This window comes from Periplaneta americana, chromosome 11 (genome assembly GCF_040183065.1).
Source record: "Periplaneta americana isolate PAMFEO1 chromosome 11, P.americana_PAMFEO1_priV1, whole genome shotgun sequence".
In the NCBI taxonomy this organism is placed as follows: domain Eukaryota; kingdom Metazoa; phylum Arthropoda; class Insecta; order Blattodea; family Blattidae; genus Periplaneta; species Periplaneta americana.
Genome location: NC_091127.1, coordinates 13,673,617 through 13,688,698, shown reverse-complemented (window position 1 = coordinate 13,688,698; position 15,082 = coordinate 13,673,617). Strand labels below are relative to the sequence as shown.

General features: G+C 36.0%; 1 protein-coding gene across 1 annotated transcript in view; it reads right to left on the bottom strand.

Annotated features, from left to right (window-relative positions):
* The window catches only part of THADA (Thyroid adenoma-associated protein homolog), a 65,997-nt gene that overhangs the window by 17,131 nt on the left and 33,784 nt on the right, over window positions 1-15,082 (bottom strand). The window contains exons 16-20 of the mRNA XM_069839026.1: window positions 13,843-13,979; window positions 11,735-11,903; window positions 8,978-9,248; window positions 5,336-5,629; window positions 2,916-3,194 (exon numbers count right to left, since the gene is read on the bottom strand). Coding sequence (XP_069695127.1) covers window positions 2,916-3,194; window positions 5,336-5,629; window positions 8,978-9,248; window positions 11,735-11,903; window positions 13,843-13,979 — 1,150 coding nt within the window. The remainder of the gene's footprint in view (window positions 1-2,915; window positions 3,195-5,335; window positions 5,630-8,977; window positions 9,249-11,734; window positions 11,904-13,842; window positions 13,980-15,082) is intronic.

The window sequence follows — 15,082 nt, the reverse complement described above, 5'->3', positions numbered from 1 at the left end:
GGACAACAATAAACATGCAGACATCATCATTTACTGCCACAGATACGTAGACGACATACTAATATTATACAAAGAAAACAAAAGACAGATTGAAAACCTACCAAAAAACAAAATTCACCCAAAACTACATTACATACTAGAAATAGAAAATAGGCCTAACAAATCCATAAATTTCTTATACATCACAATAACAAATACAGACAACAAACATAAGTAATTGATTAACTAGCAGACTTACTCGTGTTAATTATGTAAGTTTGTGCAGCTTACAGCTGTTTCAGTGCTTATCACACCATCCTCAGAGCCTACTAGATCTCGGCGTCATCTCGAACTTCTCTGCCTGTTATGTGGGTGCGTTTGATTGTTGAAAGGTGTTGAAAAGTGGAGTCGAATAGTGTGTGTGTACTGAAATTGATCTGTGTGTTGAGAATTTGATCAGGGTGTGTTTTAGTGTGTTTATATATTTCGTATTGTTCTAGTGTGTTGAGTTTTCGGTTCTTAGGTTGTATGTGTAGGATTTCCATGTCCCCATTTATGTTATTGTATGTATGGTTAGCATTGGTTATGTGATCGGCGTATGTAGATGTATTGTGTCCTCTGGTTATTGCTTTAATGTGTTCTTTGTAGAGTGTTTGGAAACATAACATAAATACAATAACATAAATGCGGACATGGAAATCCTACACATACAACCCAAGAACCAAAAACTCAACACACTAGATCAATACGAAATATACAAACACACTAAAACACAACCTGATCAAATTCTCAATACACAGATCAATTTCTGTACACACACACTATTTGACTCCACTTTTCAACACTTTTCAACAATTTTATCAATAGTCTCTAAACACACACCTTCATCTTAAACAGCAGAAATAATTAAAATGCTCTCTCAATTAATATCACTCAATAAAAGAATTGTATTCCAATGGATAGCATCCCATTGTGGAATCCTGGGAAACGAGAATGCGGATGCTTTAGCAAAGAAGGGCAGCACTGCTACTTACAGACCTGTTACTAAATCTACGTATTACTCTGTGAAAAGATTTATTAAATCTACATACTTAGACTTAAACAAACAAAATTTGATAACACAATCCCAAGAGAAAAAATGGAACTCTCTGCATCAAAATCCACAGTTAAGTCCCAATTTACCACGAAAATCGTCTGTAGCTGCATTTAGATTGGCAATAGGCCATGACTGTTTGGCCAAACGCCTGCATAGAATTGGAATATATCAGTCCCCTAACTGCCCATTGTGCAACTCAAACCAAGAAATGGATTCGGAACACCTCAAAATCTGTGCTTCAGGGGCTGGCCATGATGATATCTTTGAAAAATATTGGAATGCAAGAGGTCAAATGACTTTATTGTCAAATGCCTGGCATTAGAAAACAACAACAACAACAACACTTTTCAACAATCAAACGCACCCACACAACAGGCAGAGAAGTTCGAGATGACGCCGAGATCTAGTAGGCTCTGAGGATGGTGTGATGAAGCACCGAAAAAGCTGTAAGCCGCACAGATTTACATAATTAACACGAGTAAGTCCGCTAGTTAATCAATTACTTATATTCAAGTGTTAAAAGTAGTGTACACAAGATTCAAAATGAAACACATCACACTAACATACGAAAACAAGAACACATACAAAATTGCATCATCTTCCAAGAAACTAGAAATACCGCAGAACATTGCATATAGAACACAAAACACACTACAAAACCATCTTAGCACACAGACAAGACACACAAACTAATACAAGAGGTGTATACGAACTATCATACAATTCGACAGACTAGAAGATCATTTCAAACACGTTACAAGAAACATATCACAGCCATAAGCCACACAACAATTCAACCTACGCAGAACACATCACAGACTCCAATCACAACTACAGCAACATAGACACCGACATGAAAATACTAAACATTCAACCAAAAAAACAGAAACTTGATACTCTAGAACGATATGAAATTTACTGAACACTCAACTGAATTTCAAAACACATACCCTTTTCGATACAATCATGAACACATCCCACCACAACATGAAACCAGAAGATAGCACTAACTCACTAGGATTCAGAGGATGACGCAAACCACGTCGAAACCAGTCAACCAGGTAATTTACCACCAAAATTTACAATATTAACACAGTGAAGTAGTTATTATTTGTTCAATAAAGTTCATTACTTACTTACTGGCTTTTAAGGAACCCGGAGGTTCATTGTCACCCTCACATAAGCCCGCCATTGGTCCCTATCCTGAGCAAGATTAATTCGGTCTCTATCATCATATCCCACCTCCCTCAAATCCATTTTAATATTATCTTCCCATCTATGTCTCGGCCTCCCCAAAGGTCTTTTTCCCTCTGCTCTCCCAACTAACACTCTATATGTATTTCTGGATTCGCCCATATGTGCTACATGCCCTGTCCATCTCAAACGTCTGAATTTAATGTTCCTAATTATGTTAGGTGAAGAATACAATGCGTGCAGTTCTGTGTTGTGTAACTTTCTCCATTCTCCTGTAACTTCATCCCTCTTAGCACCAAATATTTTCCTAAGCACCTTACTCTCAAACACCCTTAACCTATGTTCCTCTCTCAAAGTGAGAGTCCAAGTTTCACAACCATAAAGAACAGCCGGTAATATAACTGTTTTATAAACTCTAACTTTCAGACGTTTTGACAGCAGACTTGATGATAAAAGCTTCTCAACCGAATAACATGCATTTCCCATATTTATTCTATGTTTAATTTCCTCCGGAGTATCATTTATATTTGTTACTGTTGCTCCCAGGTATTTGAATCTTTCCACCTCTTCAAAAGATAAATTTCCAATTTTTATATTTCCATTTCGTACAATCAATAACGTTCATCAGTGACAGTAATTCACGTACCTGCAAGTTAGAATCAGTCCCTTCCAGTGAAGATGGATAGAGTCGAGAAAGCAGCAATAACACTGGGAAGAGGGAGGGTCGCACAGTGGTGTGGCATTCCTCCATCTCGTTCATACCCTGAATCAGTTGACGGAGGATGAAGTCATACAATATTGGGTAACGCTGGAAGAATATGCGTCCTGTCATGCGGTTACGGATGTTCAGCTCCTCCCTAGATCGACTGACGCCAAAAATGCGTGTCATCAAGGCAGAAAACAGCAATGTGGCTGCATTTCGTTCCTGCAAAATGAAAAAAAGTTACCCAAATTTTTAATTCATTAAGGTGGCTATTAATTAGCTCATCAGCTATATTAAATGCTTGTAAATATGGGCAGTAGCAGCTCGTACCTGAAAATAATAGAGTGCTACAAAATATTGGGAAAATTTTAGTATACGGATACCTCACTGACAATTATCTTAATATACTAAAAAAAGCAGATTTGTCTGTGTTTATCGAATTCGCATATTTCCGAAAAAGCACTTTTCAGTGCCAATAATTCATTTTGTGTGTAGTACAAGATTGGAATTTTGGAGTAAGATGGAAAGGAAGGTATCCGTGTTCTGAGATTTATCTTTTTTTTTTTTTGCCACTTGTCATAGATCATGAATTACCGCTACGGAATAATAGGCAAGGGAAGCAGAACATATCCTGTCGCTATTTTCATAAATTTTCTAGTGTACACATAGTTTTTACCATTCTTTGCTTTCTGCACAATATTGAGCCCTAGATTTTAAATTCTAATTGTATCTTCTAATGGCTGCTTAAAAAAAGCAGTTTTGAGTAATGAATCGACGGAGTTCGTGATATAGCTACTATATATTTTTTAATCTAGGCTAAGTTTGGATTTACACACACACACTAAACTTATATGTCACACTTTTTTAATTACACTAGGCACAAAATATAGAATAGGCTTTTAAAATATCCACAGTACAAGATGATGTACCCTATAAACTTGCACACACTGTTTTGAAAGTGGAAAATAACCCCTATTTTTAACCGACTCCCGTGGAAACGCATGTCAACATAGACCTATAACTCGTAGATAATAAACTATCTGCTGAGATTATATAAAAGTATTCCTGTTTACACAAATATTAAAAATGTATTTCAATACAGCTATATTTATGAAAAACATAAAGAGCAAAAATAGACTATGTATATAAAACATTTCTTTATTTCAAAGTTATATCTTTAGCAGTGTGAAGGCAGTACTGTTCCGTCGACTGCTACAAAAAACAAAAAAGAGTAATTAGAATAATAGTAGGTGCCAAATCTAGGGAATCGTGTAGGACTATTTTCAAAAAACTACAAATAATGCCCATGGCTTGTCAGTATATCTTTTCATTAATAGTCTTCCTCGTGTGTAATCGTGAAAACTTTGTAACTAATTCAACAGTTCATAGCATAAATACACGTCAAAAAAATGACTTTCATACTCCATCGACAAGTCTATTGTGCTATCAAAAAGGAGTGCGTTATATGGCAGTAAACATTTTTAATAGCCTCCCTATCGATATAAAAAAATGAAACTCAAAACATAAAATTATTTAGGGCCAAATTAAAGAAGTACCTAATTTCTCACGCCTTCTATTCTGTAGGCGAATTCATGACATTCAATAACGCTTCATGAAATTGATACTAAAACTATGTGTTGTACTAGTAGACTATATTGTAAATCTCGTCTGTATATATTTCATCTAGACTGTGACTATAAATTAAGATTTTATAATAGTATTAAGTTTTTGACTTGTTCCATATTCTAGCTGTAAGCATGTATGAATACCATGGAATGTTAATAAATACAATACAATACAATACAAACCAAAGAATATAAATGGGAAGAGAGCAATTTCACCAAAATAATACACAATAATGAGCACGGTGTTGTGTGAAAAAGCAGGACAAAATATCATGGAGGGGCAAGGTGAAGTGCTGTTCTGCGCAAAAAACAGACACTGCTAGCCATGCTGAATTGGGAATTAGCACGCTGGAAACGTTTGAGAGTAAGGATGGATTCCATTGGGTCTATAACACTAATTATCGAAAATCGTAAACTATTATAAGTAGAATTTGTATTGTGTGCGAGTTTTTTTTTAACAATACCATTTCGACGATAATTTTATGGCGTGCTGCAGCACTTCAGCACATAGGGGGAAGCCGCCACTGAATATGGGCCACATTGAGACAAATTTATAGCACCATCACAGGCACACAAATACACACAAACACACACACATATACACAGTGTGTACGCGTGCATGCACACACGCCCAACCCCCCCCCCCTCACAAACACACAAATATTAACATTCCATGATTCCCAAAATGCTTTCCCAACAGAATGTAATACTGTAAGATAGACCATAGCTGTTACTGACCATCCAGCTGCTACTTTTGTATCCTTGGAGAGCAACTATAACTCCCTTTGCAATGTACGGTGAAATTAGCTCCCCCAACACGGAATGGCGGAAGAGGGAGCGCAGAATGTTAAGTGCGTGAATTCGAGCCTCTTCAGCAATCTGGCTATCATGTGCAGGCAGTTTCGGGAGCTCCGCAGAGTCTGTTTTGATGTCTGTGACCTCAGTGTTACATGCAAGGGCCAACAGCGTTGTCATCGAATGCTGAAAACAGCCACGATTCCCTCCAACTTGAAGTTCCGACGTTACCAATGCCTGTTGGATAACACAAATGCCATACGACTTAATACTTCCACTCTTTCCTGCTGTCAATTTATAATTTAGTAAGCTGATAACTTTTTACAAAAAGGAAGGTGTTTGGTTCTCAGAAAATAATAATAATAATAATAATAATAATAATAATAATAATAATGGTTTATTTTAACTGGCAGAGTTAAGGCCATTCGGCCTCCTCTTCCACTCAACCAGTATGATAAAAAATTACTACAGTGCTATGAATATAACATAATTAATACAATACAATACAATTCAAAGCAATACAATACTACAAATACAAGACAATATAATACATAATTAATATAATACAATGACAATTCTTTTCGTCTTCACAACACCAATAAAATAATTACGTAATAATAATAATAATAATAATAATAATAATAATAATAATAATAATAATAATAATAGTCATATCTAAATTAAATTAAATTATTAAGCTCGATCACAAGTATAATTTCAATTTGACTGCGCCCGTAAGAAATTGTTTAGCCTTTTCTTGAAAGTGGTTATTGTCTGGCAGCCCCTAATCTTCTGAGGTAGAGAATTCCATTCACGGGGAACTGAGACAGTAAAAGAGGATGAATAGTGGGATGTTCTATTACTATACTGGGTGTTCATTTCAAAGTGTGTCATGACGTCACTGTTGTTGGGTCACCGATTTGAAGCGAGTTTCAGCTTATATGTTAGAGAAGTTGCCTATTATTTAAGGCGTTCCTCAATCTGAACTTGAGAACGTGTACGGTATAACTTGAACGTCGTAGCAACAGATGGCGGTCTGTACGGTCTGTGTACCATAACCTCTTTCGAACTGTGTTTTGCGCCGGCAAGTCGTACGCAGGGTATTTGTTATCATCGGTTGCGTACGGTAACATTCCACAACACAAATCAAATGCTCCGTGTCCATGTTGACCGTCGAAGTTAATGTCAACAAATACATAAGTAATCGTCTTAACCCTCTCCCCATATCCCGACAGTACGTATTTCCAAACAGTTCACATTCCTGCCACTACCGGCGTTACCGTACGTATCGGCACGTACTCTTCAGAATGAACGCCGTACTTGCTAGCCAACTTCTCTGCCTCTTAGATTATACACCTGAGCTGCGGAAGTGTAGGAAGATTGAATTCTCTAGGCTCATCAGCTAGCCACACGACGGCATACAGCGAGCCAAGACACATTTTGAACTGAACACCCAGTATAATATGTGATGGTCAAAGAGGCTGTGAAACAATTTTTGCCAGAAGTACTGTACATTCCACCTTTATTTCACTGTTGATGTATTATGAAGCATGTATGGGTTATTTTTCATTTTGAAAACGTGGTATAGACCGTTAAGCAATTAAATTAGGTGAATATAGATTAAATGGGTCCGTCTTCTTGCTTATCAAGTAATTTTTTTTTCCGACAATTATTTGCCATCATCAGATCATCATAAATATCATGTTATACACACTGAATACTGAATTACGAAATTAAGTGGAATGAAGTAATATTCGGACAAACAAACACGCTTACCACGTGACTAGATAAATGTTACATTATAATTAGACGTGCACTGACTCAGCTGTTTACATGAACAATATCATAATATTAAGATTAGACACAAATGGAATTATGACGTGCAATAATTACATTTATTATTAAATATTCATGTGGAAGTATTGTGTTCCATATAATACGTAAATTAAACTAACAGGTTATGAACATGCTTGATGCTAAATGATTACTCTGTTTGAAAAATTATGCTATTGAGGAATACATATAATGTCAAGATATCATATTGTTAAACACTGAGCATAGAATAAAATGTGAAAACAAAATGACAATATGCTATTGACTCTTCATGTGGAAAATATTATGTTCCATATGTTATGTAAGTTGAAAACAAATAAATTAAGAGCATGCTTGATACAAATGATTGCTGTGTGTTAAAAGCCTTGCTGTTAAAATTGTATTTACATATTCTAGTAGTTACCCATGGTAGCTTGACATGAGAATTAAAATAGTGATAAATATTAAAATGTTAAATAAATATTTAAAATACAGCTGAGGTAGGTTAAAGCAAGCAAGAAGACGGACCCATTTAACCTATATTCACCTAATGTATGTGTTAATTCAGAAATGCATATAAATTGTTAGTTGGAAGACCTAAGGGGAAAAGACCTTTGGGGGGGGCCGAGACGTAGAAGGAAAGATAATATTAGAGTAGATTTGAGGGAGATGGAATATGATGGTAGGGACTGGATTAAGGGGTTAGGTACAGCTTACAGCAGTAAAATTTTGGAAATATTCAACATTTTTTTCCTCCATTACTGTATCTTGTACAATAATGAAAATTGGTATGTGTAAAACACTGTCCTTCTGCTATATGAAAAAAAAAAAATATATTTTTTTGATTTAAAAAAAATTATTTACTTTCCCCCCCCCCCCTCCTCCAAATTTCAGTTCACTGTGCAGTGACGAAGCGTTTCCCAGATAACTCAAAAACTATCCAACATTCTGTGATATATATATTTTTTTTTTGTGCATGTCATATCTACAATACGATGCAAGATCACTTCTCTACTTTTGATAGATTGTCTGACAAAAAATAAATTCATTTTAAAAAATGGTCAAATATCAGCATTTTCTTCTAACACAAAATAATTATTATTTATTAAGGAATGTAGTTGAAAGAGCATGATATTGTAAACATGAGTTTCAGCAATAAAATAAAAGAGAGAGAACATGAAAAAGTTAACACGTTTATGAGTTATGAGGGAAATGCTTCATCATTTCACAATGAACTGTCAACATTTTGAATTTTGAAAAAATATATAGAAATATTTTTTTTAAATCGTAAAAGTATATTTTTTATATAGCAGAAGGACAGTGTTTTACACATACCAATTTTCATTAATGTACAAGATACAGTAATGGAGGAAAAAAATGATGAATATTTCCAAAACTTTTACTGCTGTAAACTGTACCTAACCCCTTAATCTGCTCAGGATAGGGACTGATGGCAGGCTTATGTGAGGATGGCAATGAACCTCCGGGTTCTTTAAAAGCCATAAGTAAGTAAGTAATTAAGATTATCTTTAAATTTCTAAAGATTCAACATGGATTTAAATTTCTAGAATGGCATAAGCTATAAAAAATACATTTTTTTTATCAGCTTTATCTGCTGTAGTAAAAATGATGCCTGATAGAATTTTGCTTGTGCTCGAAGTTTTACTGTCACTGTTACTTAGTTATCTAAGGAAAGTTGAGAGGTGAGTCTGATACATCAAGTTAGTAATACTCTGTACATTATTAAGGAAAAGAATGATGAGTGTAACACACCTGAACCATGAAAGGCAGCCCTGCAGACCGTCTGGTGGCACAGAGTTTGGTGCTGGTTCCCCACGTGATGGCATTCATAAGCTCTGCAAGCCATTGCTGAGGAAGACAATGCAATTTAGGGGATGGATGCTTCCACAGTCGTCCACACAACCGTGAAAATCCTACATAAGCCTGTTCAAATGCACCACGATGCTTTGTCTCTGACAGTAGTGTGGCCAACTGTGTGCCAATAGCAAGCACTTGAGTTTCTGTGAGCATCGAAAATTCAGCACTGCAAGCAAGAAGGAGATAATAAAAAATTAAATCATTATGTTAACATTCGTTCCTTTCTACAATACCGCCAGCTGCCAAAATGAGAAAAAGAAGCACCCAAGACCTCCACAGTTCATTGATTCTCATAGTCCGTATCACCTCTCCCCACCACGAAAATAGAGGTAGATTTCATCAAAATATTTATTTTTTATTTTAGTAGGTTATTTTACGATGCTTTACCAACATCTTAGGTTATTTAGCGTCAGAATGAGATGAAGGTGATAATGCCAGGGTCCAGCACCGAAAGTTACCCAGCATTTGTTCATATTGGGTTGAGGAAAAACCCCGGTAAAACCTCAACCAGGTAACTTGCCCCGACCGGGAATCGAACCCAGGCCACCTGGTTTCGTGGCCAGATGCGCTAATCATTACTCCACAGGTGCGGACTCAAAATATTTATGACACGCTGTTGTACATTTATAATTTTTTTCAGTACTGTATCTTACAAATGACTGGCTTGATACCTATACTCCTCTTTGCTCTACTGTCTAAATGGAAAATATTACATTAAATTTTCTAAATAATTTTTGTAGATCTGTTTAATATTAAATTTTCTACCTTAAAAATGTTCAACTGGATGAAAAATACTATACACAATAATTGCTTTCTCTTTAACAAAAACTATAGGATTAGGGTTGCCAGATTTCAAACTGAAGATACAGGAGATTTTGTAAATAATTTCCAAAATCGTTCCATCAAGATATTATCGACATGTTTTACCTTTAGAAGCATGTTATATACAGTAAAACTGTAAGCAAAAGTAATTTAAAATGAATCTCATAGCACTATTAATATTTAACACTTGCTTTGTATTCATTCAGAAACTTTTACAATTGAAATTTCCCTTAACAAAACAGGTTGGAAAATTAATGAGAATTTGTCATTGTAGATTACACTCAAAATATATATTATAATCACTGTCACAGCATCATAGCACTATTCATATTTACCATTTAAATAAATAAATAAATCATGGGAGACCTAGCACCATATATAGGTTATTATGATACTGAATATAATAAATTAATAAAAGAAGTACAACATTTAGAAAATAAAACTGTACACAGACAGACAGAAACACATGCGACAGCTTGTCAAGAACCATTTTATATCAGTATAAGGATTGCTGAAAGTGTTTATTTTCGTAAAAATCTTCTCCCAACTGATTTTTGGAACCATCACAATAATTTCTCTGGATCTTAGCATGCAGGCTTTCACGGCCGGTGTCTAGTTGAAACAGAGCTTCCGGGCTAAGATGCCGTGGTCTACTGGTGCTGACGTTACCAGACGTTTCGTCTACTTCTACGGCAGACATCTTCAGTGGTTAGGTATCCTCGGTCGAAGTCTTCTGCTCGGGATACCTGTAGCAACTGATGACCTGACTGGTTGCTCGTCCTTATTTATAGCGCCGAGACTTGGTGTTCCGTTGTCGCGGCGGTCCGCGCCCGTCAGATCGTGACCTTGGACTGGCCGTGGCGTTGATTGGTCGCGGCGGCTCGCACCTGCTCGGTCCCGGTGGCCTTGGGCTGGTCGTGGCGCACAGTTGTTGCGGCGGTCCGCGCTCGCTAGAGTGCGGTGGCCTTGGGCTGGTTGTTGTGTTCCAATATCGTGGCGGACAGCCCTCGCAGGATTTCGGTTTCCATCCGTCGTACCGTCGCTGTGCACAGGTTTTGTACGAGTCCGTTTCAGGACAGGATGCCAAGGCCACCGCACTCTAGCGAGCGCGGACCGCCGCAACAACTGTGCGCCACGACCAGCCCAAGGCCACCGGGACCGAGCAGGTGCGAGCCGCCGCGACCAATCAACGCCACGGCCAGTCCAAGGTCACGATCTGACGGGCGCGGACCGCCGCGACAACGGAACACCAAGTCTCGGCGCTATAAATAAGGACGAGCAACCAGTCAGGTCATCAGTTGCTACAGGTATCCCGAGCAGAAGACTTCGACCGAGGATACCTAACCACTGAAGATGTCTGCCGTAGAAGTAGACGAAACGTCTGGTAACGTCAGCACCAGTAGACCACGGCATCTTAGCCCGGAAGCTCTGTTTCAACAATCAATTTCTCTGGACTTCATAATTGAAGGGTGCACAACTGGCAAAACATTCTAAGCGCCATTTCTTTCAAAACTGTTTTTCTCGTAATTCACTTCTATGTGCCATGATACTGTGTTGTAAATGTGCATGGATATGCTTACTACAAGCAATGAAGATACTTTGCGTCGAAGAAATTAATTTTATAACCTTTTGTTCAAGCTGTACAAAGTTTTTTGTCTTCCTGTAAAATTATTCACAACGGCACATAGAACATTTTGCCAGTTTCACCCTTCAATTAGAGGAAGTAAAATTAAATAATTTCAAGACAAATATATCAAGTTTTCATAACAATGAAAGAAGAAAAAAATAAAAACGATCGTAGGGGCATGCAGTTTTTTATGTACTACTTACTCTTGACTGGTGTCACTCTCACTGGAGATGGACGCCTTCTCCACCACCTCTCCAAGGAATAGAGACACTTCCTTCACTGTACGCCATGAACACAACAGCAACATCTGGGCGGTGACGTTCAAAACTCCAGGTTCAAGACTACTTCGATCCTCCAGTAAGAGATTTATCCCTAACAAAATCCATACATCATATTTACATTAATGTGTCTGTAGCTCTATAGATACCACTGACTGAATTTAAACTAGTAATTAAATTAACTCAAGGGTATGACTACTCAGCATAAGTATCCCATCATAACGGTTCAGCATTTGTAACAAAAAAAACCAGTGATGTAAAGTGCACATACTTCCTAAATGATAAAATAGATGAATATAAACAAAATTGGAAACATCATCTATCTTGGATGAATATGAAAGAATACCAGAACTGATACGAAAGTATCAACTTAAAGGCAAAAGAAATTATGAGTGTCCTAACAAAAAGTGGAGTTAAACGAACAAGGGAAAACAGAACAAGCTTTCAATGTCTAAACTAGGGATGGCCAACACGAGACATTCACCAAAGCACACTGATACTACCCGCAGCCGCACTGCACTTGTTATGACTGGCAGAGTTGAAAAGAATGCTGATAGCAAGGGGCTGAATTAGCTTATGTCACTGTATTGAAAGCTGCAAAGCATGCTGGCTTATTTGAGTCACGTTTGCTCATGTCTGGTCTGAACTATAAAAATGACTTTCTTCATTATATCATATGTATGTATGTATGTATTTATTTACTCGTCTGTAGCTGCATTTAGATTGGCAATAGCCCATGATTGTTTGGCCAAACACCTGCATAGAATTGGAATATATCAGTCCCCTAACTGCCCACTGTGCAACTCAAACCAAGAAATGGATTCGGAACACCTCAAAATCTGTGCTTCAGTGGCTAGTCATGATAATATCTTTGAAAAATATTGGAGTGCAAGAGGTCAGATGACTTTATTGTCAAACGCCTGACATTAGAAAACAACAACAACAACATGTATTTATTTACACTGCTAGTTGGCAAGCACCGGGTGGCAGTGGTATACACAATATAAACAATACACAAAAAAAATGATAAGCAATACACAATAAATTTACAATACACAATACAATTATACAATACACAATACAATTTTATACACAATACAATTATACAATACACAATACAATTTTATACACAATACAATTATACAATACACAATACAATTTTATACACAATACAATTTTATACACAATACAATTATACAATACACAATACAATTTTATACACAATACAATTTTATACACAATACAATTATACAATACACAATACAATTTTATACACAATACAATTATACAATACACAATACAATTTTATACACAATACAATTATACAATACACAATACAATTATACAATACACAATGCAATTTTATACACAATACAATTATACAATACACAATACAATTTTATACACAATACAATTATACAATACACAATACAATTTTATACACAATACAATTATACAATACACAATACAATTTTATACACAATACAGTAAGAATACACAATATAATTTAACACAATATATCTTACTTATCTGACTTTAAAGGAATAATATTACGGGAAAATGTATAAAAATTGATATAACATTAAAATGTACAGCACTTGGGAGTAAATTTAATGTAAATTTTCCCCGTCAACAATTAATTCCAGATTCAATGAAATGGCATGCCCAAAGCTAGAATAGAGAACCTGCTGAACCAATCCTCTTATGAAACAAACGCTGAACATTATGCTGTGGAACAGTAGATCAAGGCAAAACATTATAAAAACAACCAACTGACACTTGTCATTGTAAATTTCGTATGAGTTCTCGTGAAATGAAGCAATACATGATTTAAACAAAAAATGACGATTAGAAAAATTTTGACGATAATCAAATTTAACGGAATTAAATACCGCACAACAGTTAGCAGAAACAATGACAGTCAGAACTACATTGTACATACAAAAAAAATACTCCAGAGCTAAAAGTATATTTAAGAATGTAAAATAACGACATATTTCATAAGTCTGACACTAACATTTTGGTTATTTTACCTGGCTGAAAATCCGAAGGTAGAAGTCCTTCAGGTGAAGAGCTGTTCACCACAGGACTCACCACCTCACTCAGTTGAAAGCACAAGGACACCACCTCACCCATTAGAGTACGCCACAATTTGTCATGGCTGATGCAGCTGAAAGTAGTAAGGAGAGAAAGGGAATTAACATTGCATTAATGTAATTCATTTTCCAACATTTATAATCACAATAGACAGAATGAAAAAGCAAGTTTCACAGTTGAATGTCCAGTGACAACAGAGATTTACTTATTTGCGTAATTTTTCCTTTGACTTCTTAAATGTAGCCCAGCTGTGCTGTTGCTGTTCAGGCATTTAAGGCCCATTCACAATGAAAATTAAACATAACGTAAACATTAACATAAGCACATAAACATATGCCACAAATTTAAGTAGCCAAGGCTCATTCACAATGAAAATTAAACATAACGTAAACATTAACATAAGCACATAAACATATGCCACAAATTTAAGTAGCCAAGGCTCATTCACAATGAAAATTAAACATAACGTAAACATTAACATAAGCACATAAACATATGCCACAAATTTAAGTAGCCAAGGCTCATTCACAATGAAAATTAAACATAACGTAAACATAACACGTGTGTGGAAACAAACATACCGAATCAACAAAACTACAGAATCTATTACATAAAAATGGAGGATTGCACAATGACTGACGATGTAGCTATTCAATTTATGTTTCTAATAACTACAATGGCATCAGTATATGGCTTTCAATACTTGAAATCAAAGAAACGGAGATGTAAAAAACGATGGTGGATTCATCCATTGAATCAGAGAAGAATACAACAGGGGGACTTTTATACCCACATTCACATACTAATATATTTTGAAACACCAATAAAATGATTTAACTAATACCTACCTTCAGAATTCATTTCCAGTGCTATTTTTTTCCATACATTCTCCTTTAATGTAATACCTTTGTATGTTTTATGTTTCTTGTCGTATAGACAAGTGTTTTCTTGGTATAAAATAATCAACTTTTCGTCATATGATTCCATGTTGCGCGCCTAGCTATCATCACGGCCAATAGATCAAAATATTGCTTGTAGGCAAAGCCCATGAGATGTTAAACAAAAAGTGAAAACACGCTTTCCGCTTGTGTACTGTTTCCAAATCGCATAAACATAAGCATGAAAGTTTGGAGTTTGCAAACTTTCATGTTAACGTCTTATGATTAAGATTAAGTT